This window comes from Pseudopodoces humilis, chromosome 7 (assembly GCF_049639895.1).
Source record: "Pseudopodoces humilis isolate 2021_Gansu_Grassland_sample_001 chromosome 7, ASM4963989v1, whole genome shotgun sequence".
Taxonomy (NCBI): Eukaryota; Metazoa; Chordata; class Aves; order Passeriformes; family Paridae; genus Pseudopodoces; species Pseudopodoces humilis.
Window position 1 is genome coordinate 1,301,428 of NC_142206.1, and position 27,463 is coordinate 1,328,890.

General features: G+C 38.8%; 1 protein-coding gene across 8 annotated transcripts in view; it reads right to left on the reverse strand.

The window, feature by feature from the left end:
• The window catches only part of PPFIBP2 (PPFIB scaffold protein 2), a 98,563-nt gene extending 75,563 nt beyond the window's left edge, over positions 1–23,000 (reverse strand). For 3 of the 8 annotated variants that reach the window (XM_088057244.1, XM_088057240.1, XM_088057239.1), the window contains exons 1-2: positions 22,925–22,998; positions 4,898–4,995 (exon numbers count right to left, since the gene is read on the reverse strand). In XM_088057244.1, coding sequence (XP_087913370.1) covers positions 4,898–4,964 — 67 coding nt within the window. In that variant the 5' untranslated portion in view covers positions 4,965–4,995; positions 22,925–22,998. Of the gene's footprint in view, positions 1–4,897; positions 4,996–22,924 lie in introns of all 8 variants that reach the window. The other 5 variants (XM_088057243.1, XM_088057258.1, XM_088057257.1 and 2 more) reach the window with 4 other exon arrangements.
• Positions 23,001–27,463: the final 4,463 nt, after the last annotated feature.

Consider the following 27,463-nt stretch of genomic DNA (forward strand, 5'->3'; position numbering starts at 1 on the left):
AAAAATCGATGTCGGAGAGAAGCAGTTTTATAAAAAATAATTGCAAAATGAAAACTAATTACTTTGTTGTGATATATTACAAAGAAGAATAACCAAAAATGCTCTATAAAGAAACACATTTTAATAAAGGGTACAAGCTGAATAAAAGGAGAAGCAAGGATTTGTTTAAAGCTCAGAGGGAGCCAATGCCAAAGTCATGCACCTTAAATGAAGAATGAGGAGATGGATCTGCTATTTGGTGCTTTCTTTAGAGGAAGCCTCTGTTTGGAGTGCAAGCCACTCCAGCTAATGGATAAGTGATGTGCATTGACAATCACATTAGCCCTTTTTGCTATTTTAGTCAAATAAGACTAATCATTCAGCGTGCCTAATTTCTATAGCTACGAGGGCGGGTTATCAGTGCAGATGTACCCAGGCAGAAAAGGCTTGGGAACACTGACCTATCTGTCAAATTTGATCAGTGAAATTCAATTTGTTAATCTTGCCTCCCAATCCTCCCCCCTGGTGCAGTCTGAGCACTAATAGGTTTTGTGTTGCACTGAGAACGAGCACAGGCTGCAGTGGGGGCTCCTTGGCTGAATAAATCAAAATCAGGAGTGGAGATGTTACCTCTTGGAGCAAGGGCTGGCACTTCTGGGACTGGAAGGCTAAAAGTGCAAATCTGTAAATATTTCTAATATGTATTTGTATAAATATTTGTATAAATATAAATAGAAACATTTGCATAAATATAAATATTTGTATAAATATTTGTATAAATATTTGTATAGATATAGATATAGATATAGATATAGATATAGATATAGATATAGATATAGATATAGATATAGATATACATATACATATAAATATACATATAAATATACATATAAATATACATATAAATATACATATATATAAATATTTGTATAAATTAAACATAAATATAAACATAAAATATAAACACAAATATAAATATAAATATAAATATAAATATAAATATAGATATAAATATAAATATAAATATAAAAATAAAAAATATAAAAAGAAATATAAATATAAATATAAACATGAATATGAATATAATTATAAATATAAATATAAATATGAATATAAATATAAATATAAATATAAATATAAATATAAATATAAATATAAATATAAATATAAATATAAATATAAATATAAATATAGCAAAGCTGTAAATACTTGTAATATATATTTTCATACATATATATATATATTGCAAATCTGTAAATACTTGTAATATATATTTGCATATAGTTCTTGTTCTATATTCCCCTAAAGGACAAGGCCACAACCCAATATTTTAATGATAATAAAGCAAAGAAATGAGGGCTGATGAAAGAGAGAGGGTGCTGGTTTTGCATGTGCATATATATATATATATATATATATATATATATATATATATATATTTATACTCAAGCTCCAAAAGTTAAGCAATGTCAGATATACACCTCTGGACTTCTCAGTTCTCTAAAATGGGATTAATGCTGATTTTGTGCCTCAGGATGAGGTTTCTGAGGCCAAGAGAAGCGTGTGGCTCTCCCAGTTCTCACTCAGGCCTCGTTGCAAAAGAAAACATCTTTTTTTTATCAGCTGCCTGAGTTTACATCAGCCACAAAGTTTAACCTGGGTCTTTGAATCCTGGAGATGTCCCCAGAATCTGGGGACAGGGAACTGAAATAGCACAACTCTTTACAATTGATTTTTATTTTTTGCTGTTTCCTGTCAGCTCTAAGAGCAGCTACATTTGTAGAGATGATTTTTCCCATATTTGAGGAAATCTCATTCCTGGTTTGGTTCAGTACACTCATCCTTTCAAGGGGGATTTTTACCTGATTTTTTTATCTCTCACCATACAGGACAAGAGGCCATTCCTGTTTTCCAGTCTCTGCCCAAATTGCATACAGAAGCTTGCTGGATTGAATTAGGGAGAATCAAACTTGAATAATCATCCTGTTCCTCAGTTTCAGACAAATTGGGATAACAGCTATATTCAATATATTCAGCAGATCTACTTGGTCCTTCAGTCATGCCAGAATATTGAAAGAAATTGTCCTGGAACACACAGAACATTGGCTAGAGGAGAGTGACAACAGACTTAACCTGTCTTAAAAAGGTTTATCCATTCCTACAAAGGAAAATAATAAAGAAATAAGGTAAACAACCTTTCCAAAGAACTGAGGTTTTTTCCTAAGTAAAAGAATAAATCAAAATGTTTCTTTATTAGTACAGGTAGATATAACTCTGAAATCATACGGGAAGCATTTAATTAACATCGATGAGGCCACACAGATGCATTTCCTGGGAAATATTTTGTTTCTTCTCCCATGAGATATCTTTATTCTCCCATTAGATATCTTTATTCTCCCATGAGATATCTTTATTCTCCCATTAGATATCTTTATTCTCCCATGAGATATCTTTATTCTCCCATGAGATATCTTTATTCTCCCATTAGATATCTTTATTCTCCCATGAGATATCTTTATTCTCCCATTAGATATCTTTATTCTCCCATGAGATATCTTTATTCTCCCATTAGATATCTTTATTCAAGCCTGTTTTCCATGTTATGCATTGGACATGAGACTGGAAAGATAATTAATGCAAAGTCACAAATTCAGCTCTCCTGAAGAGGCTGCCCATAAATAAACTCCACATTCCACTGGCACACCTGAGTTTTTTTGAGTTTAAAAAAAGGGTTTTTTTACCTTTTTTTAAACTCAAAAATTTTTTTACTTTTTTACCTTTTTTTACCCCCATCACTTGCCAGGACAGGCAAGAGATGGGGGTAAAAGTGATGTCACTTGAAAGCCTGGAGAAATTTAATTCTATTCCTTATTTATCAAGATTAAACCCTGGAATGATGCAGCACGAGCAATCTGAAGAATAAGAGGGGAAAGGTATATTGAAAGCAATCATCCAACAAAAATGAAAGCTGTCCTCTGGCCTCAATTATTTTTCTGGCACAAAACTTAGGAAAAAAATTTGATTTTCTTAGGCTGTCATATGTTGCTATTTAATCAGTTATGCCACATATTATGAGGCTGTCTTTCCAGACCATGAAAAAACACCCAGCACTGAACACCTCTTGTCATAAACCAGGACCTGGCTCCCAACTGAGAGCTCCTGGGGGAAAAAAGCAAACACACAAAAAAAATACTGTTGAATCTGAAAATCAATTTAAATCCAGTGGCTCTTTTTTCATTCTCTGGGTTTTTTTGAAGGGTGGGACCATCAGTGCACCCGTGAGCTCTGCAGAGTGTGCAGAGAATAAATCACGCCAGAAGGGAGACAGGGAGCTCCATGTGTGCACAGGTGATTCCTGAGGACAGCTTCCATCACATCCCTGGCCTTGCAGTGCCTAAAAACTGTTGCATTTTCCTGCTTTATGAATTATGCTTTGTTTATTCTCTCCTTACGCCTCTGAGGGAAGCTCAGTGCTTCCCTATCCGTGTCTTCTGTTAGGTGTGGGAAAATAAAATCCCAGTTAACTTCTGTTGTTTGAAATCTTGGAATAAGATTCAGTCTTGGAAACTTTAGAATAAGGTTTTGCATTCAGGACAAGGAAATAAATGTGGGATTTTTCTTATTTGCCTAGAGTTTTTTCCATCAGTGTGGAAAGTCATTCCAGTTATTTCTATCCCCACGTTCATGTTCACAATTCCGTGTATCTCAGCAGACTGCTAAAGCTTGAACATTTTGAATAAAGCAAAGACTCATATGAGGATGTAAAAAACAAATCCTGGTGATTGTTTAAACTAAAAATCCTGGATAATGACCCAGCCTGGTGATGGCATTTGGAGCCCCATATCAGTCTCTGGACAGAAAGCTTTCCTGGAGGAGCAGGAGGAGGATCAAGGAGCAGCACAAATGCAGCAAGAAGAGCAAATTATTAATATATATAAAATAATAAATATAAATGTAATTATATATATAAATAATAAATATTAATTAATTTATTTATGTTATATAAAAATGGAAATAAATATATAAAAATATCTATATTATATATAATATAATATATAATATTTATATAAATAATATATTGCAAATATAATATATTTTATATATATAAATACTAATATTTATATGAATAATATACAAATAATATATATAAATAATATATTATCTATATTATATATAATATAATATATAATATATTTATATAAATAATATATATTATAAATATAATATATATTTTTATAAATACTAATATTTATATAAATAATATATAAATAATATATTGCAAATATAATATATTTTATATATAAATACTAATATTTATATAAATAATATACAAATAGTATATATAATATATTATCTATATTATATATAATATAATATATATTATATTTATATAAATAATATATATGATAAATATATATTTTTTATAAATACTAATATTTATATAAATAATATATAAATAATATATTGCAAATATAATATATTTTATATATATAAATACTAATATTTATATAAATAATATACAAATAATATATATACTATAAAATAATATATATTATAATATATAAATATTTTATATATATATATATATAAAATAAATAAATAAGAATCTAACATATGAAATATATAATGTTACCATGTGGCTGAGGATGTGTTTAAGTTACCACAGAGAATTAAAGCAAAGTAAATCTCTCTTATTTCAATACTCACCTGTCTGAGGGGAAATTGTAGGGTTTATTTTACTTCCTTTGTTTTAATTCCAGTTTCCTCCACATAGCTTGAATTCATATTTCACATATTGAACCAGAGTGTGAATAGTGAAATGTGCATGTCAGATAACTTGATAAATTGAGGATAATTATTAAAAACTAAACCTAGTTAAATCTCAGGGTAGGATGGTGTGAAAGAAGCATTGCTGTACCTGCAATGATGTCATCCATCTGCTCCAAAGCTGCTTCCAGCATATGACTGGCATCAGAAGCCATCATCTGGGATTTCCTCAGGTCTTTACTCCCTCTACTGAAAAGACAGAAGAAACCATATTTCTTACACTAAATAGCCTGATGGCAAAATATATTTCACTGTGCACATTATACATTAGCTTACACAAACAAAATCCACGCTAGAGCTTGGTAATGCAGCCTAGGGATAGAAAAATACAGCCCAGTAAATAGAAAACTAACAATTCCTATTCTTGACTGGTGACTTGGGAGCTCTGATTCATTGCTTCAAAGAGATTTTACTAAAACAATCAAATGCAAATTAAAGAAAAACCCCAAAGAATTTCCAGTACTAAAAGCCTGAGATTCTCCTGCCCCTCATCCTTAACAAGGATTTCCTAGAGTCAAAGTCCAGTGCATTTCATCCTTTTCCTCAGTGGGGAAAAAATGAGGATTGGCTGAGGTTCAGTGAGGGAATGAAGACATGGGGCAAAACACATCTAGCCTATAAGCAGAAATCTTATAAGTATAATATAAGTAAATATACTTATATTATATAAATATTAATAGTAAATATATAATTATAAGTATATTATATAAGTATATATAAGTAAATATAAGTATATTATATAAGTATAATATACTTATAAGTAAATATACTTATATTATATAAATATTAATAGTAAATATATAATTATAAGTATATATAAGTATATATAAGCATATTATATAAGTATGTATAAGTATATATAAGTATATACAAGTATATTATATAAGTATATATAAGTAAATATAAGTATATTATATAAGTATATATAAGTAAATATAAGTAAATATAAGGATATTATATAATATACTTATAAGTAAATATACTTATATTATATAAATATTAATAGTAAATATATAATTATAAGTATATATAAGTATATATAAGTATATATAAGTATATTATATAAGTATATGTAAGTATATTATATAAGTAAATATAAGTATATAAGTATAATATACTTATAAGTAAATATACTTATATAAATATTAATAGTAAATATAGAATTATAAGTATATATAAGTATATATAAGTACATTATATGAGTATAAGTATATGATATAAGTATATATAAGTATATAATATGAGTATATATAAGTATATAAGTATATATAAGTATATTATATGAGTCTATATAAGTAAATATAAGTAAATATAAGTATATTATATAAATATATATAAGTAATATAAGTAGGAGCTCTGCTTTTTGGTTTTTTGCCTTAAGAGCAAAGAAAGTTCCAAAATAGTTTTTACTCCTCCTTTCTATATCCCCATTCCATCTTTCCACCCCCTCTTTTGTGACACTGAAAATCCAATTCTTTCTGTTCCAACAGCCAAAATGTCCCGGGTATGAGCTCTCTGAAGTTGCTGCTGCTACTTTAAGACAGGATTAAATGCATTCATGTTGCCATCTGACATTAGGGATAACAAAAATAAAGAGAAATATCCTCCAGAGTGAGTCTCTGCTTGTGAGCTGGTGCCGCTGGACTCTTCAAGCCAAGCAGCAGCTGCTGCTGCCAACAGATGACATTTGGAAGGGGAGAAGAATTTATGCAGTCCATTTCACTGCCAGAGGAAAAATCCCCTCTGGAATAAAGCCCTTGTGCACATCACTTGATGGCTGAAGCACGAGAGCAGTGCCACAGGGCGAGGAGCAGGGACAGCTCCTGGGTGTTGTGTGTTATTGGCACCGTGCTCGTGCCGCTCTCACAGCCCACACAGGCACACAGAACTCGGATTTCTATCCCATGAAGGCTGAAATTCGGTCCCTTTGGTATCCAGCCTTCTTTCTTGTAACAGCTGGGGTTTGAAATTGGCTCAATTTTAACAGCTATCACAAAAGACACCTGTCTGATGAGAGAGAGATCCTTCAAATAATTCAAATAATCCTAATAAATAAACTCAGCCTGCAAAGGCAATGTAAAAACCTTTGTTTGTGGGGCCTGTTGTCCCTGTGCTGCTGAAATACCTGTTTATCATGGGATTACTGGTGCTAAAAGTTCAAGTAGTTTGGACTGAAATAAATATTACGACGAAAATTTGTACCATCCAAGTTATTTTCTTCCCTTGAAAACTAAGAATCCTGAGACATGATGGGCTTTTCTCCACATACACAAGAGAAAGTTGATTTATTAAGAAGCTCTGGGTTATCAGCATCCTCTGTTGGCTCCAGTTAATGTAGATAACCCCAGGATCCAGAGTGACAGATGCAGGGATGAGTCAGAAATTGCAATGCTCCAGTCTGAACTCTGCCATTTATGGCTTGTCACAGTGGGTAAGGCAGGGTTTAACTTCAGATCACATTGATCTGAAGAGCAATGTGAGAATGCCTCATCTTTAGTGCCACCCAAGGCTACAATTAATTTAAATGAATGCGTGGTTTTGGCCCCTTGGGTTTGTTTTTTTAGTTTTTTTTTTTTTTTGTCAAAATCATCTTTTAACTACAAGCAATGCTAAATTTAACCAAAGTGCGTGTCACCCAAGTATTTCATTTAATGGCACTGGAAATAATGCAAATTGTGCTCAGAATAATCTGGAAAGTCATTAATCAGCTGATACAAACTTAAAATTTCAGAGTGCTTCCTTTCACACGTGAGCTTTCCAGACATTCCCCCTGACCCTGCTGCTTCCACTTGTTGGTTTTTTGGGAGGATTCCATCTTCTGTTGCCACCAGAAACCTCTCAGCTGCAATAATCCCAATCCTTGCAGTATTTCCTGTGGTTCAAAGCAGCCATACCATGAGGAATAATCACCTCAGCCACAGGAAATCCACCTACATCCAACAGGTGCCAGAGGGCCACTGAGGCTTCCTGCTGCCACCAGCATCTCCCCCAGGAACCCAGGGCCACCAGCTGTGCTGGGAAATCAGGGCAGCAGGTTTCTGGCTCAGAATTAGAAGGCAGAAAAGGAGTGAAAAGTGCTAAATATAGAGCAGAGTTTATATTTCTAGGTTGCACTCTTGTTTGTGATGAAAGCTGATGCTCCGTGGGCTGCTCAAACAAGAAATGCAGGAGCACATTCCTTGTGAACATCTGACAGATGAGATGTCACCTCATCACTTGAGGTGGTGAGAAAGGTACAGAAAACGCTGATACCCTGCATTACAAACTCAGAAATTCACTTGGCAAAAACCCTCCAGTCAAAACCTTGGCAGAAGCCAGAAACTTTTGCTGGAAACCTCCACCAGAAGTAAATCTCCCATCTCCACCCTGCCTCCACAGCCAGCCCCTTTTCCCACCTGTAGCCACCGTGAATTTGCTGCCTGGCTGCACAAAACCTGCTGATCAAAGAAGGATTCATTAATAAAAGCAGCGTTCTTTGCTGTGCAGAGATAATGTAATATTACTTGCTTGACATCTTTTTTTTCTAGACAGACCTGTTGCTTGTGCTGCAGGCAAGTCTCACTTTCCCAGACACTCCCTTCTTACAGTTTGGCTCTTCTGAAAAGAGCTTGTTAGATCTCCTGGGCTTTCAGCTACCATTGCTGATCTAATTCTACAGAAATATCTCCAGCTGTGGATTCTTTTTAAAACATTATTAAATGAGAACACACTTGTAACAGTCCCTCAAAGAGGATCCGTCTATTTGCTGGTATTTTAATCACAAATCTTTTTTACAGTTTCCATTCCTGAATGACATCAACAGATGCAGAACACCATGACTTATTTACTTATGTAAATATATATATATTTTAAAAAAAACCAAGTTTTTTTTCAGCTTTGGCAAGGACTGAACAAAAGCTACCTCTCACATTACAACACAAGCTTCAATATCATCAAATTTAGGATTTATTAGATTAATTCCTATGCCAGAAAAATAGAAGAACCAGGCTACTCACCTTTTCAGGTCTCTAGGAGGAAAAGAATTTACTTTTTGGCCTGATCAGTAAAAATTCCTTGCTATGAATAGCCAAAGTTTTACTGTTAAGCAGACATAAGTCTAAATTATTATCATCCCTTCTAAGCCACACGCTCATACTAATTTAGAGCCCAGCCCACAGAGATATTGCAACCCTGTTTGTTACAACTGCCTGAGTAATGAGATCTTCCAGGAAGTGCAGACAGAGCAAACTGGTCTGAATTTCTGAAATTTGTTTTGCTAAGCTAGTTTTACACTCTAGGTCCTCATCTGAGATTTGCATTTCAAATAAAATGCAAAAATCTCTGGTAGAACTGTTGTGCTCAGAGCCAATGTCCATTGCAAATTTCTTAACCTATATTCTCTATGTAAAACTATGACTTATTGTGTCCAAAAGGAACATAATATTTAACAGACATATTCACTGTGAGCAAGATGCCCTTCAGAATTATGAAAAGCCTTAATTAAATTTGAATCTTTCATGGCTGGCTTGAACCAGCAGCTACCCAGAGATAAGAATATGTACAACAGGAATTTTAGGCAACTCAGATGTTTTCCCAAGGTTGCTCATAATAACGAGGTTCCCAACTTTATCAATTACAAGGGGAGTGGTTTTTGACAGAAACTCCAGAAATCCAGATCTTGTTTGTGGCCCATGAACTCCTCTTACATTTAGCAGGCACACATAATAATTAACCACCACCTTTTCTTCCTAGGGTGAACAAATACATGTTTGCAAACCATTTAAATACTCAGATTTGAGTATTGCTCTGTACCTAAAGGCACAATGAAATAACAAGTGCTTTGGGTAAGCTCAGAAGTCCTCCAAGCTTTCCTCCAGCTGCAGGATGACTCCTGCCCTGGAATGCAGAAATGTTCCCAACTTCCACCCTCTCTCTTTCCCACCTTCCTTTCCCTCTGAGCAGCACGCAGACAGGAGCACAGCCACTGACTCATCCCTCCAGCTCACGGCACCAGCAGTGACAAAAGCTATAAACTCATGTTTGGATCCTGGCCCCACAGAACCTGCTGTAAGTCTCTAATTGAAGATAATCCTCAGTCCCAGCTAACAACCCAGGGAACAGAATCACTCCTGATGGAAGCACTGCCTGAGGAATGCTCCTCATGTGGGATCCAGGGCTCTCCAGCCACAAATCCTGTGAATCTGACAGCTGAGAGAGCTGGGGCTGCTCAGCCTGGAGCAGAGGAGGCTTCAGGGAGACCTTCCAGCAGTTTTCCAGCGTCTGCAGGGGTTAAAAGAGAGCTGGAGAGGAGCTCTTCTCAAGGGTGGGAGTGACACAACAAGGGGTAGAAGGCTTAAGCTGAAGGAAGGCAGGTTTGCTTTCAAAATTGGGAAGAAATTGTTCCCTGTGAGGATGGGGAGGCACAGGCAGCCCAAAGAAGCTGTGGCTGCCCCTGGATCCCTGGAAATGTCCAAGGTTAGGTGGGATGGGGCTCTGAGCAGCCTGGGATAGAGGAAGGCATCCCCTGCCCATGGCAGGGAGGGTGGAACCAGATGACTTTTGTGGTCCTTTCCAACCCAAACCATTCCATGGTTCTAGCTTAAATTTCATTTATTGCTTAATACAGACACTACTTGCTCTATTTTCCCTCCATATGTTTCACTGGAATAGGCAGAAAGGTAAAAACCCCCTTCTTTCATTGTTTACCCATTCTGTAATAAATAAAATCAAGGCTATTTCAGAGGGGTTTTAAGAATAGCTAGAGTAGGAATGGAAAAAGAGCCCAAGTTTATTTTCAGCTGGAAAGTATGAAGTGCTCACACTAAGGCAGAATGGGCAGCTCTAAAGAGAAATACAGATTAGCCAGAGTTGAGCAAAGACCTGACAGCAAATTTATTTCAGGTAGGTGGCAGAACTGCTGAAGTCTCTATCCAAAATGCTGCTGGGGGTCCTTGTTTGAGGGGAGAAGTGAAGCCCAGTACCTTGGCACTGCAAAACCACCAGATTTGTGTGTCACTGATGAAAGCCAGAGCCACAAGCATAAAGCAATGGTGCTTTTAAACAGAAGATGCTAAATGATTTGATTTAAAATCTGAAGGGAACGGAGCACAGTTAAACTTACTGCATTATGAAGAGACAAAGTCAAAGACAAGCATCTCTTTTCAAAAATAAACCCATTAAGTTTGGGAATACAAGTCTGAATTTCAGTTTTTGGGGGGAACAGAGGGTGAAGGAAAAAAGAAAGCTCCCTTTAAAAAACTCTAGATCTGAGTGATCCTCAATGCTTTAAAACACAAATCACCTCATAGCAACTCCTCCACAGGCCTGCTGCATATCGAGTTCCAATTCCTACTGTCCCACAAGCAAATTTCCTGACTCATGTTTGCACAAAGTCTCATCCTCACACAGAACAGCTGATGCTGGCAGGATGGCAAAGGGAGCTCTAACACTTCCAGCAACTGCAGGAAGCCCTTCATTCCTCACTGCTGCTTTCAACTTTGGCCAGAAAAGCTTAAAAAAGCCCTTCACCCTTTATTTTTATCAGATCTATTTATTGTTGTATTGTTATTAGATATATGAAGTTTTCAGTGTTATACACAGTATAAAGGAAAACTGTAGCTTTTGACTTTGCCAAAATTTAAAACCAAAATTGTATTAATTGTTACTGTATTAAGTCCAAAAAGTATTTATGATATATATATACTTATATATATGATTATTTTAGTTCACTTCTCTGTCATCTAACTAGTTTCAGCTGCTAGCTAGTTAAAATTAAAAAAAAATAAATAAGCAAGACAATGAATGGTTTGAATATAAACTTCAGCTGAACCTGATAAAACACACAAAAGGAAAGCTTCTGAGCCAAAATATGAACATTTCTGCTCTTGAAATAAACACATACAAAAGCCAGATTTGGTATTGCTGTTCACATCCAGTTCAGAGAGTTTTACAACTAAGAAAAGTTAGATCCTCAAAGTGTCAACATTTCAAATCAACTGTGTTTTTTTCATTTTCCTTCCCAACCTCTCTGGCCTCAAGGTCACAGCTCGGAATTTTCTTCCACGAAGGTCAGCATTTGAATGAGATCTTTGAGGTTACATAAATGCAGCTCCAGTGCCTGGGAAAGTGCTCAGACCACACCTTCTCCCCACCCCTGTGACGTGAAGGTAAATTCATGCCCTGGTAAATTGGAAGGTGAGGAGTTATAACTAAAGCAAGCACAGAATTCGTGCACAAATTAATTCTGCCCTAGGGTAAAGCAGAGGACAAACTCTGGATAGAAATGGACAGAGATTAGGTAGATCATGATAAGCAAAATTTTCAAAGCTTGCCTCTGTGAAACTCCTGATAATTTAGACAAATGAGATAAAATTTAGGCAGTGCTAACACGGGGCCAGAAGATGTTAAATCTCAAAGAAATGCAGGGGGGTGCAATTTCCAAATCTTCTCCTTTTCCTGGGTTGGTTGATGCTCCAAGAGCATGGTTGTGGCCATCAGCTGCCTTGCCAACAAGGAATAAACGCTGCTCAGGCAGAGCTGCTGGAGCCCCTGCAGCCCTTGGGATGCTCCAGGACTCATCTAAGGCTCAGGGTGTTTCTGGTTTTTGGTAAAACACCGTGAAAGAATCGAGAGGTGATTCCAATGTTTCCACGCAGAGCAAAAGGCACCAATCTTTCCAAAACCAGCTCACCTCGGGGGGCTGAGAGGAGTGGAGAGAAATGCTCCCTGAGGTGGGCAGGCACTGGAATAGGTGAGGAGCAGGGAAGGGATTGGCACCAGTGGGTGCTGAGGTACCTGAGATGTGTTTCCTGCAGCAGAACCTCAGGCTGATGCCTTAGAAAAGTGAGTTCCTGCAATCCAAAGAGGCAATTCTCACCCACAAGGTATCCAAGGTGAAAAAACCTGAGGTCTGGGTCAGACTGCACAGAGGAACAGCTCAACACTGACACCATGAAGATAAAATATTTTTTAAATATTTATTATTACAAAACGACCTCCTCTTGGGTTACTCTGGTTATAAAGCTCTGTCCTGAACTTCCCTCAGCTTTACAAATGTGACATGAAAGTTCTTGTGAAGCCCAAACTCAGCTTTAGATGTAAAGGCTAAAAATGTACACAAAAAAAAATCAACTTTTTTGACTTTGCAAAATTCATTTTCATAAGAGTATTTTTCCCCCTTGGAAACACTCTGTGCAGCAATTTATAAATAACAGGAAACATCACTAGGCTGGTTTAATAGAACCTGCATCTGTGGGTACAAATGTGCTGAATTCATGCTAACAGGAACTGACAGCATCAAGCACTTCTGTATAAATTGAAGCCTCAGTAGCTATTTTGAGGAAAGTGTCTGTGGGAAACAAAGAGAAGAAAAACATCCTTCTGCTAGAAAACAGCAAATTCAACAAAATTGAATCCACTTGGATCAAAAGCACTAAACTGGGAGCAGCAAATGGATTAGGGAAAAGCACCATGTCCCACATTACTCAGCACATCAACAAAAATATAAATTTTAACAGCTGTGCCAGTTTAAAGCCTGGGCTTATAAATAAAAACATTCCTGATATGGATTGTTCCCTGAAGATTATTGAAAATATCTTTGGGAGAATGAGCTGTCTTCAAGTTTTCCCTCTTTTTCTGCCTGAAGGACAGGTTCAGCTGTTGTTCCCAGACAGGTTATTTCACCTGGTGTGCACGAGACCAACACAGAGCAGAGTGGCACCAGCTGATGCTCTGGATTTGTTGCTTCCTTCCTTACCTTGGGAATTCTGCCCCAAGTCCCTGTGGCCTGTAAATTCTGCATTCTTTGTGCCCTCTCTCAGTGGCACCTCCTTCTCCTCAAGGAGCTACTTTAACTTTGATTTAAGTTCCCCCTGGGATCACTGATCACATCAAGCCCTAAACTTTAACAGGACAATTCTGCAAGTGACTCGTCATTCCTACAGCTGGACATCACAACCAAGAGGCAAAAAGATCCTTCAGCTGGGTTTTAAATGACATCTTTTGTTGGTTTTGCTCCTCCATTACTCAGAGCTGCAGAACTGGCCAGCACTAAGAGTGTGCCTTTATCAAACCCTGTGCCACAGCTGAGTTTTAAATCCCAGCCTCCTCTCACAACTGATTTCCATTCTTAGTGGAGTAGCATGAGTAAAAAATAAAATAAACTGAAAAAAAAAAGGCATTATACAGATGGGCAATGCTGCAAGACAGACAGAAGAGTGACTGGACATCCAAGAGCAACATTTAATACGTTTACAATTCACAGAGGTGAGAGAAACCCGTGGCATCCCCCAGCTGAATTATTGCATTATTACAGGTGGCAAGAAGGTCACAACACCCTAAATCCTTGTTTTTTTCCCAGTAGAACCTGGAAGAAAAGTGAATACCAAGGTGCCTGGAGAGAGATTAGGCCCTGGAATCAGAAGGTGACAATGGGTGTGTGACAAGATACACAGACCTCCCTGATGAGCTGGATTTGCTGACAGAAACACAAATTTACCTAAAATTGAAAAAAATATAATAAAAGATAATTTTTTAAAAAATATAAATATACATATCTAAAATAATATACAAATGTAAAATGAATATGTTTCCATGTCGAATCATCTTATCAAGGGTAAGCCACATCAATGCAAATTTCTCCTTATTTATTATACATGATATGAGGGACCAAGAAAGAGATGAGAAAAATCAAAGCCCCAGTTCCATTGCTCAGTACAATTTAAGAGCCTTTTGAATTTAGGAGTCTGTGAATATTCCAGCTCACTCATTTTGGCTCTCAGGTTTGCTAAAACACCCGATTCAGAAAGATTTTGGAAGTTCTGCAAATCAACTGATTGCAAGAGCTCAACCTAGGAACAGATCTGGTCACAAACTCAGTGCTCTTCTGGGTTTTATATACATATTCTGGGTTTTATACACATATTCTGGGTTTTATACACATATTCTGGGTTTTATATGCATAATCTCAGTTTTATATGCAAATTCTGTATATACATATATATATACATTTTTATATGTATATACACATACATTTATATGCATATTCTGGGTTTTATATGCATAATCTGGGTTTTATATGCATAATCTCAGTTTTATATGCATATTTTGTACATACATATATATACATTTTTATATGTATCTACACATACATTTATATGCATATTCTGGGTTTTATATGCATAATCTTGGTTTTATACACATATTCTGTATATACATATATATATAAACATTTTTATATATATATATACATACATTTATATACATATTCTGAGTTTTATATGCATATTCCGGGTTTTATATACATATTCTGGGTTTTATACATGTATTCTGGGTTTTATATACATATTCTGTATATACATATATATACATTTATATACATATTCTGGGTTTTGTATACATATTCTGTATATGCATATATATATATACATGTATTTATATACATATTCTGAGTTTTATATGCATATTCTGGGTTTCATACATGTATTCTGGGTTTTATATACATATTCTGTATATACATATATATATACACATTTATATACATATTCTGTATATACATATATATATACACATTTATAGACATATTCTGTATATACATATATATACACATTTATATATATACATACATTTATATGCATATTCTGGGTTTTATATGCATATTCTGGGTTTTATACACATATTTACAGCTAAAGTATGTGATGCTGCCAGCATAATCCATAACTGGGGTGTATTTAAAAAGGATACCTTCTGTTCTCTGAATTCCCATTACTTTTAGGGCATGAAAAACCCACAAGTTCAACCATTACAATGAAAATACACAAGATTTCTCTGGATTCTTTTCCACAGAAGTGTTTTGATAAGTATTTAACTACTTGAGCAATGACACAAAGGGATTTGCCAAAAAATTTACCTAAAATCGTACTCCATGTTAATTCCAGTCCCAAGAAGAACTCTTTCTTCTGGTTGAAATAAATAGCAAAATTACAGATGCCAGAATATAACTGTAGACAAAACAATATGTTGTTATAAATTTAGTCACATTTTACTGCCTCTGAAATAAATAGACACCTTTGTACTGACATAGCAGAAAAATGAAAGAGAATTACATTATTATGAGTTTTATAATGAAATTATTCATTATTATGAATAATATTATAATAAAAAAGGAGTCTCACATTATTTTAGAGAGCCTGGATGTCCTCATGGCAAGGCCAGAAATCCTAAAATTTGACAGAAATTCCAAAATGACAGAAATCCTGTGTCAAATCCTGGGGACATTCTGACTGTCAGGCTTCCACAAATCCTGTCCTGCTCCACAGTTAAGACTCAGAGCAGCTTTTTACAACTATTTGGAAGTCCTGCTACTCATATTTGCTCTGTGAGTACACCCCTGGATTTTCCTGAGGTAAGAACTTAATCATGGATTTTAATGCTTGATAACAAGGCCTTTATTTGACCTGTTTATTAATAGAGCCACAAAATGAAATTATTTCAGGCTAATGACTTGCAAAGTCCTTTAATCCCCAGCAGCTACCAGCTGATTTGCCTGCATGAAAAGTTTCTCAGAAGTTTCTTGCATTTGGGGCCACTTGCATCAAAATCAAAATAATACAATAATTAATCAAAATACAAAATAATGCAAAAAAATAATCAAAAATGCAGACAAAAGACTGTAGTATTGAAATGACCATCTGCTGGATAACCTTATCTTTTGCTTCTGTTTCAGGAGAGAAAAGGGAATCAGAATTCACTATCAGTTTCTGCAGTTTATTTAATTTTCCAGAAAATGGATCAAAGTCTGCTCCCATATCAGTAATTGTGGCATCTTTGTACTCTTCCATTAAATTTGCAAGGAAAATTTGATTTGCTATTATAAAAGAGAGATTTAGTCCCCTTTGTTTCAGTTGTTTTCAAACCTCCAAGTGGAAATATTCGAGACAGTTTCATTAATTCCAAAATAATACAGATCCTGTATTCCAACTTGAAAAGAAGGATATGGTCATGCTGGCAAACACCAAAATACAGTTCTGTCATGAAGAATTTTTTTCCTTCTATTACTTTATTTATTGATAAGGGGTATTTTGCTTTGTTAGTGTTTATTGATGAGGGTAAATTTTGCTTCAGGGCTGTGCTGTAAACATGTACATGTAAGACTTCTGTTTACTCCTCAGTTAAGAAAAGCAAATAAAATATATTTACAGAGAAGTGATATTTCTGAACGTTCTGCCTGGCAAACTGGGCATTCTGCCTAGCATGGCACTTTTATCAGTCTCTCCTAATTTGGAAACTCTTTTTCTAAGTGCCCAAATCAGAGTTGCCAAAGGAAGTGAGCAGCTGCTGCTCCCATTTGCAATTAGTCCTGGATAATCAGAAGCTTTGATTAAATAAAAACTACAAATGGCTGGTGAATCCCAGCTAAATTTCAGAGTATGAATTCCTTTTGTAACAAACCATTTACTCTGAACACAAACTCCTCTCCCCAGGCTAAAAAAAAAGAAAAAAAATAAAAGTGGAAAAGCAGTTTTCTAAAATCTGCCTTTTTCCTGTTAAATGAGAGCCAGCTGCACTTCCCAGTCTGCAGAGGAAACTGAAGATGCTAACAAGTTCCTAATTAAAATGGAGAAGGCAATCAAGGCAAAACAGATTTGGACCACAATTCTTGAAATAGTTTTCTAATCCTTAGCCTGATTTAGGATTATTCTGAAATGTAGCAGACACTGGGCAGAGTAACCAGTGAGGGTTGTTCAGTATTTTCACTGCTCTGCAAAACAGGCCAGAGCAAACCTTGCACAAAAAAACTTTACAACTTTCCCTTCTTTTAGAGACAAAGGTTCTAATATGATTTTCTTTTTATGCATGTAAAGCCTGCCAGAGCAGACTGAAAATTGCACTTTACAGTTTCAGGTAAAGTTTCTACTTTGCATGCATTCAGAAATTGAAGAATAGTTTAATTCAAGAGATATTTAACTAATTCTTTATGATGCCTGTGACTGAAATTTAATATAAGTTTAATACAATCTGTACTAATACATTTTGTAAGTGTACTTTTACTTACTGTATGTATACTTTTATTTTATTTACAGAAGATTACTTCAAAGAAAGAAAATATTGACTTCACTGATTTTGCTTTTCCTTCTCTCCAGGTGTAATGAACAGAAAAGGACATATCCTACTTTTGTAGGTGCTTTGTGCTTATTCCCTGCCTATCCAAGGTCTTTGCTGGAGATTTTTGTTTTTTTCTGTCTGGCCTGAAACATCAGAATTCTTCTGTTTGGGAGCTGACTGGATTATGTTCATTAGCTTATGATCATCCCAGAAATACACCCATAAATCTTACTGCAATGCCATTAGACTCAGATGTTCTGATTATGCTTTATTAAGGCAGATGCTACCATCTGCACTGGGGAGGAATAAAAATATCATTCACCACATTCAAGAGGCACTTGGCAAATATCTCCCCCCTTCCAAATGAGATTTCTGAAATAAAGTTTGGGTTGGAAATAGCGCAAATTGGAAATAAAATTACTTTTTTTCCTTGTCTGAGCAGTACATAGAGAAGAAAGGAGGCAACCCCAGCTAAGTCACCTCTGAATGCAGAGACCAGCCAGACTTGTTTCCAGAAGAGGATGAGGTAAAACAGGAGTTCCCATACTGGAAGTGCTGGAAATCCAGATTAAAATGCAACAGCTTAGATTTATCTTCACTAATTACTTTAACTGGCACTCAACCTGTTGATTTTACAGAGTGTGAGGAGCAAAGCAGCAGATTCTCTGTGAATATTCATGCACTTTGTGTTGCTCCCATGAAAAGAGCAAGGCTGGTGTCAGAGGCATCCTTTGGACCTGGCTTTTTTCATTCAGTCTGATTTCACCCCTCCAAACTAACTCAAGGTTTCCTTGAAGGAGGATCAGCTCATCTGTTTTTCTCCAAAGTCACATCTGCTTCAGGAAAGCATCATCAGTTAATCACCATTTCCTTGCTGGTAAAGCAACCACCAGTTCATAGCTGCAGATCCATTATTTACCATCCCTTGAAAGACACACACATCAGGTTTCTCATCTCTGCCCCTCTATAAAGTGCTCTGTTTTAACCTGGGTTCAATCCTCAGCTTTCAGCCTCAGTTACTTCAGATTTAACTGGAAGATTCGACTAAGCAGAGAAACACAGAATGTATTTTATATGTCACATACACAGAGTTGAGAAACACACTGGTGGTTCCCCATGTGTTTGCTGATGATCTGACAGAGAAATAATGCCCTGTCTTAGGCATTTGAAGACACAAATTTTCCTTTTTGATCAGTATGAAAATAACAGCTCTTCCCCCTCAGCAGGTCACAGGTTTTGCAGAAATACTAGTGAACCACACAGGAGCCATAAAATCTTGCTTTACAGGTTATCAGAGTCCTCTAAACCACTGCATTGGAACTTGGCAGATACACAAGATTATAAACACAAATTGACCTAGACTGGCAACAGTGCCACCAGGATTTACCTTTTAATGTTTGTTTCAGAAAGAAATTATCCTTGTAATTGAACTGCTTTGTTCTCTGCATCAGTGAATTGCAAGATAAGAGCAAAGTGCTACTGAGAAATGGTTTTATAGCGAATAAACACGTGAGGAAGGAAACAAAAGAGGTGACTGTAATGTTACAAGGTCAGAGAGGCTTGAAATAAAAATGCCACACTAAAACACATAGAGGCATCCAGCTACAAGGAAAAAAAAACACCAATATTTTGTGGCTTAATGTGCATCTATGTAAAAGAAGTGAAATGTTGTAAAGGTGTGACAGGGAGAAATTCAACCTGCCACAGGCTATCCAAGGCATCACCTCAGAGCTGGTGCTTAGACAAAGTCAAAGAACACACTGAGCAGAGGTGGGACTCAGCTCCAGCAGCTTCAGAACAAGAGGGGAGCTGACAGCACTCAACAGGCAAAAGCAAACTGGGGAAAACTTCAAAGAGCTGAATTTACTGCTCGAGCTCTGCAGTTCTCAGGGCATTGACTGAGACAGTTATTTCATATATATTGACACAGGTATTTCATACACATCTGCAGAACTCTGGTGACTGATCAAGAGTTCCTCCAGAGACATCCCCTGCTGCTAAACCCTCTGAAGAGGCAGCTTGTGAGGTTTTCAAGGTTGTACCTAAAGAGGTTGAAGTGATCTCTGGGGATGAGGCAGCAAATGATAAACACCTCCAGAGACTGCAATGGTGCAACTTCAGGGACAGAAAAGTGACTTCTGACTGCCCTAAACAATGCCACCTTCTGCTGCATTGCTATTTCCACACCATTGGGTGTCTCTGGAAAAGACAGAAAAGCCTTTCTTTGTATAGAGTGTCTTGCACCTATACTGAGTGATCATTATCCTAAAACACATTTCCTTATTCATCACTCTCTGCTTTGATAAACTAAACCATCACATTACAGACTTGTAAAGCAAGGAGGAGGTTTCCTCCTGTTGCTGTAAATGTCTTTTCTGGGGAAGGGAGCAGGAGGAAGGTGGATTTTTTGCTAAGAAGCAGAGCCCTGTTGAGGCCCTGCTCTACCTGTGTGAGCACAGACCTTTGCTAATCCTACCAGGTCAAGGCTGCCTGAGCTCAAACAAATCCTTGGCTGTAGGGAAAAGGAGCTGAGCTCCTGGTGTGCCTCAGCAGGCTGCTGAGAGTGAGAGCAGTGTCTGGGGATGAGTGCCTTGTAGGGTTTTGTGGGAGTTTGTTTTGAGGAGAGAGACCAGGAAGGGGCAAACAGGAGCCAAGTTGGGTAAATGAGGGCTGGAAGCAGAGCTGCACACAGAATAACAAAGAGATGGCTCACTGTCTCCTGTTCTCTGCTTCATTTTCACTTTGTGCTCATAGGACATTGTCCCTCTGCCTTTCCAGAGTGTTGAGGGAAGCTGAGCATTGAGGTCTCCACTCTCCTCTTGTCCATCTGTTCTCTTCCCATCCTCCATTCAAACTCTCTCTGCCACACAGAGTCACATTTTGGTGCCTCAGAGCCTGCATGGTCTGTCTGGAGAAATCCCAACAGGAAAATGGGAGAACAGATTCAAGAGCCCTGAAAACACTTCTGTGCTCTGTGCCTGCACCAAAACATCCTCCCTGTGTCTCCACACACACCTGGGCACTTCTGTTCTCTGTGCCTACACCAAAACATCCTCCCTGTGTCTCCACACACCCCTGAGCACTTCTGTTCTCTGTGCCTGCACCAGAACATCCTCCCTGTGCCTCCACACACCTCTGAGCACTTCTGTGCCTGCACCAAAACATCCTCCCTGTGTCTCCACACACCCCTGAGCACTTTGCCACACTGCTGGATGAAGTGAGATCAGATAGAGGATGAGTGAGGGGAACAGAGCTCTTATTATCTCATCTTTACCTGTTCCTCCCCTACCTCCTTGTGTCTTCCCTGCTCCTCCTGGTGTGGATGGGGCTGCTGGAGTGCACTCAGGATGGGAGCAGCAGTGCCCTGGGATTATTCCCCTGCTTCCTGGGGTGGGAGATGAAAGCTGCCAGGGAAGCTGGGATCAGGGAACAACGCTCCCAAGCCCATTTCCTACCACGTTCCAGTCACACAGATCCAGCAGTTTCTGCCCCCTCCCTTTAATTTGGGCTTTCCACAGGGCAGAGTCCCTGATGAGTGACAGATAAGCTGCGGGATGTTTTGTCAAGACACTTGATTGCTACCTGGCTTAGGCAAATAAAGCATTTAAGTTTTCAAAAACGATGCTAACATTAGCTCAGAAGAGTTCCAGACAAATCATGAGTCTCTACAACAGAAAAAAACCAACCTCAGCACTCTTGAGTCATCCCTCAGCTTAAATCTTCTTACAGGGGACTTAAAATTATTTTATATATTATAAATTTTATTGTTATTATTTTCACATGTTTGTTGTTTGTTTTTTTCTCATATTCTGGTACCTGTGCTCATGACAAGGCTGAGGTTCTTTTGAGTTCTCCCTCTGCTTTAACTTACACTGGGCTTCTTTCAAGCGGCCTTTATGATTGTTCTCAGCTGCAATCATGAGCAAGTGGGTAGAAAACCCATCTCATTTAAAAAACAACAACCCACACACATTTGCTTCTGTTTGTCCCGGTTTGACCTTTCACTTTCCTGATATACCGAGCTCTACTCCAAGTATTTCTCCATTAGAAAGGTGGAGAAAAGCATAAAGATTCATTTGTTTTAAACAAGTTCGTACAGCAGGTGCAAGTAAAAAATCAGGAGCACAGAGAAAGTCCATAAACAAACATGGAAAGCTGGAATTCTGCTGGAATTCTGCTTCCCCACCTGTTCTTTCCGCATTTCCATACAAGTTTCAGAACAAAGTCCTCCATGCACTTGTTCACACATTCCTTTTTTAAAAAAAGGAACAGCACAAGCCCAGAAAAGCTCCCCTCAGCCATCCCCACTCCTTCCACAACCTCAAAATCAAAACCCTGAGACTGCCAGCGACTTTTTGGCAGTGGGAATCCAAAGTGTGGTGCTGGCAAAGCTCCCTGGCCGCACATTCTGACCTGTCCCACACCGAGGAGCTTCCTAATCCTCCTGGCAGATGTTGGAGGAGGTGTTTTTATCCCAGCAGAGCCGTGCCTGTGGGACTGGGGATCATCTCCTCACTCCCTCATCCCTGCACTGCTCCAGCAGCCAGCCTCACCTTCCAGCTGCTGTATCCTCAGCACCCGCTAGGCAGCCCACCCCGCTTCATTTAATTATATATTATATATATTAACTCATATTATATATGAGTTAATTATCAAATCAACCCTCTTCCCACCCCCCGCCACCCCGCACTATTTATTTAATAACTAATTATCAAAGCAGCCCTTTTCCCACCCCGTGGCACCCCGCACTATTTATTTAATAGTTAATTAACAAGTCAGCCCTTTTCCCACCCTTGTGCCACCCCGCACTATTTATTTAATAGTTAATTAACAAATCAACCCTCTTCCCACCCCGTGCCACCCCGCACTATTTATTTAATAGTTAATTAACAAGTCAGCCCTTTTCCCACCCTTGTGCCACCCCGCACTATTTATTTAATAGTTAATTATCAGAGCCCGGGGAGGGGAGGCTCCCACTCGGAGGGGTGTCATTGCTGAGCCCCCTGCCCCAGGGCAGTAAATGGCTTTATTTACCGACCTGCCAGCCTCACTCGGGTTCCGGAGCTCTGCTGGCCGCAAGGACAAGGAATATTTCCCTGGCAGGAGGCGCTGTCCCTGCGGAGCCCCGCGGGATGGAGCAGCAACAGGAGCTGCCCCGCTGGAACAGCCCGGAGCCGCCGAGCCCTGCCTGACCTGATCCTGATCCTCCTCCTGATCTTCTTCCTGATCCCGATCCTCCTCCTGATCCCGATCCTCCTCCTGGTGGTGCCTCCGGGCCAGCCGGGACCGCGCTCCGCCGCCTCCCGCACCGAGGGTTCGTGCGGCCGCAGCCGCTTCTGATCCCTTATCCCGATCCCCGATCCTTTATCCTGATCACTTATCCCGATCCCATATCCTTTATCCCGATACCTGATCCCTTATCCAGACTCCTTATCCCGATCCCTGATCCTTTATCCCGATCCCTTATCCCGATCCTTTATCCCGGTCCCTGATCCTTTTTCCCTTATCCCGATCCCTTACCCCGATCCTTTGTCCCTGATCCCTTATCCCGGTCCCTGATCCTTTCTCCTTTGTCCCTGATCCCTTATCCCGATCCCGATCCCTTATCCCGGCCCCTGATCCTTTCTCCTTTGTCCCTGATCCTTTATCCCTGATCCTTTATCCCTGATCCTTTATCCCTGATCCTTTATCCCTGATCCTTTATCCCTGATCCTTTATCCCGATCCCGTCTCCAGCGGCGCTCGGGGCCGCCCCCGGTGCCGGCGCTCCGGCCCCCCCGTGCGGGCAGGTGCTCCAGGGAATTCCTGCGCTCCGGGAATTCTCCACGCACCATTCCCCATCCTCATCCTCACTGCCGGAACCAAAACTCCGCTCTTTTGGTTGTTCGGTTTTCTGTTTTTTTTTTTTTGGGGGGGGGGGGCGTTTTCCCACCCGCCGGGGATTTTCCATGTTACGCTCAGGCATCGTGGTATTAACTGAGAAAAACGCTGATTTACACCAAAATCAGGGGTTTCTCTACTTAAAGAGCTTCTTTCCTGCTTTAATTCCCTCAGTAAAATAACAGCATGTGAGGTTTATATTGTTATAACTATCTGATATCACCCCCTGCTTAAAATTTAAAATTAACCCTCTAATGATCTGTTTATCACCGAAAAATCTCCGGTGCAGGGAGGCTCCAAGTACACAAATGTTAAACAAAAACACACTCATGAAGTGTGGCTTTTCTTCTGTCTCTGGAGGTTCCTGGGTCACTCTTGGAAACACAGAGTTTTGGTTATTTGGGAGCTCCCTGCTCACTTGGAGCAAAAATCTAATAAAAAGGTTTTTGTTGCCCAAAGGAGTCACCTGTGCTGTTTCACAGCTGAGTGCTCCTGGGGATGTCAGCTCTCCACGGAGCTGCCTGAACAAAAGGAATTCCTTAGCAGAAAGTGAGATAAAGAGATTCCAGATTCATTAACAACGCAATTAACGCGCACTTTTCGCTCTGTGCGGACTGGCTGTATTTTGGGCACCGCAGTTTTCTGTCTTCCTCCTGTGATGATGATGTCTTTCACCTAAATAGTTTAAGCATGTCTAATACACACCTTGCTTTAACTTAATTTCGTTACTTACAATGCTTCTCCTCAGTTTCAGAATCTCTTTTTGCCTTGGATAATCTTCCCATGTGTTAAAACTTGTTCCCTGAGCCACTTCTCTGACCTTGGGAAGAATTAGATATTATTTCAGTTTTGCTTTAAACTTACACGAAAACACCAAGGCTATGAATCACATTCCAGATAAAGGATTGGGCCTCACCTACAGAGCAGACATGCCCAAGGTGGGAGAGAGTGAAGCAGAACGCCTTTGAAACATCTCTGAACACGCTAAAGAATAATTTAAACTGGCAAGAATCCACGGGCTGCGTATTAATTCGGCTTTTGAACATTTCTCGCCTTTCCTCTCAACTTTGAGGCAGTCCCCTTAAATAGGTCATTTAGAGGAGTGCTGAAAATTACACTGCTTGATAACATTTGTGTCTTTCATAACACTGATACCAACAATTACTGGGCAGCACTGTTGAGTATTGCCAAAGCACTTGGGAAAGAGTCAGAATTTAGAACGATCTGGACAAAGCTCAGGTGAAACCAGCCCAGTTTCCCCTCCTTTTTCCCAGCTCCCTGGAGCTCTAGGACAGGTGTCTGGCCAGCTTTCCACAGCACAGGAGCAGCACCTGGGAGCTGGGTGGTGCAGGGCTGGTGATTCCTGGCCTGGAATTGCCAAGCACACGCTGTTCTGCAGGGTTTTCCTGGCAGAGGGAGGCTGAGCACAGCCTTGTCCCTGTGCAGGAGAAGGGATGGGGAGGCTGCACTTGCTGCCCCTCCCTTGGGAAGGCTGAGCAAGGAGCACAAGCCTCTGTCTGTTCATGGCTCAGGATTTTACAGCCCTGCTTCTTTATTGCTTGACGTAATGCTCTGCAGAAAGCAGAGAGGATCTTAATTCTGGGCTCGCTCTGGCTTGCTGCTGCTGTCTATCCCGTTTGATACCGCTGTAATGAGTGGCTTAACTCTGCACCTCTCTCTGTTTGGGGGTTCCAGGAGCGCTCCCTCAGCTCTGCTGGCCTCCTGGCTAATTCCCATTCCAGAGGTGTCCCTTCAATGAGAGTGCCCTGTGTCTTTGCTGCAGTGGTGCAGAGCCACGACTGCCACAAAGCTGGCATTGTGTGAGGCCTTTGCCTCTCTTGTGTAACAATGGGGTTTATTCAGGGGGAGCAGAGTCATCCTTCTCGGAAAAGACCTATGAGAAAAACAAGTTAGGAGCCCCAAAGCAGAGCACAGCCTCACCAACCATCTCAAAAAGCAGAGTTATCTGTGAGATCCCACCTGGGAGATCCCACCTGTGGCTTTATCTTATTGAGATTTAATCATCAGGGTTTATTTTTAATGCTGTTGAAACTTACTGAGCAGAGCTGAGAGAGCTTCTCTCGTCACAGCCACGTTATGGGTCACTTTGACAATGCTGAGTTTTAGTTTAGGCCAGGTTCCTGATCCTGCAGCTGTGCCTGAATGCTGCTTGGGCTGATGTTCTTTCCCTGTGCTGCTTGTCCCGTTACTGGATTGTGAAAAAAGTGGTAAAATGGTACCAAACCTGAAGGTTAAGGGCCAAACCAGACTCTGAGATGAAGGTTCTGAACATCTGTGCTCCCCAGATAGAAACTCATGCTTCTAAGGCAGGAAAAAAAATATAAATCATCTTTTGCTACATCACTTTGCAGTGTGTTCCAAATTGCTGTTGTATTTGCTGAAAGGTTTTTATAAAGCTGTAAATTTTCCTGTTTATAATGGAGGGTAAATTAGTTGCAACTAAAGTAGTCTAAATTCAGCCCCGAGCACTGGGATCTTTTAGTATCAATTTGCTCAAGAGTTCTCACAAGATCTCACGTCCTTCTTTATGAAATCTTTACTCCAGGACTATGAAAGGTTGGTCACAGTATGGTTTCACTGCTGCCCCCAAATCACAGTCCTCACAGACTGCAGGCTGTGAAACAACAAATAAACATTGTAATTCAGAGCTCTGAAAGCTGCAATACTGCCTAATCTCTTGGTTCTGAAAAAAAACCAAACCACAAACTCACCCACTGAAAAGCTTTTCCTTTCACATAAATGGGGATAAATCAGCTGTAAACAGGAAATAATGTGTTGGAGAATCCCTCCCTCTGGACTCCATAATCCATTATGTCTCACTGGAAAGTGTAACCTGCTTTATCTTCAGCAGAGATTTGTGGCCAGTCACGTTACCAATTTCCTCTGGCACAACCTTCTCTTACCCTTTGGAAACCTTTTTTAAATGGTTAAGGTATGCCCTTGGTTTATTTTGTTTGGTGGAATTAATCTGGAACATTCAAGTTGAGAGCTTGAGTAAAGATGTTTTTCTCCTACATAAAAGTAGAAATTCTGCATTTAGAAAATAGAATATTGAGATTTTGCAGGATAGCTACAGCTACTTGATATGAAAACAGAGCTTTTAAAATTTATTTTTCTTCTGTCATCATTTATCAGAACACACGATATAGAGGTTTTATAGAGGACAGATAAGGTACACTTAAAAATATTCCTTAATATATAGATAGGTTTACCAGAGAGATCCATACTTACTGAGCAGTTTGGGTGGGTTTTTTTCCCCCCAATATTCTCTTTTTATTCCAGAAGTTTTCATTGACACGCGCAGTCCTTGAAAAACCCTTTCAGGAAGGTATTGTGCCTTTCTCTCAGCATTTTTAAAAACATTTAAGCGAGCCATTAATGTTGTTTGCTGTAGCTGGGACTCACCTGAGACAGGTGGAATTACCAAAATTTGGGAGATGTTCCCACGAGGACTTGGCGCCACCTCGTGTCCAGCCTTTAAATCCCTGGATTTAGAAAGAAAACATCCTGGAGAGACTTGTGAGCTACAAAAGGTGTTCTTAACTTGTTTCTTGACTGGAAATTTTATCTATTATCTCTTCAGGAAACCTCCCAGCCACGTTTTCTTGTTTTTTTTTCTTTTTTTTTTAAAAAAAAGGTGTTTCTTATTTTAAAAAAGACACACAAAATCCCGTACC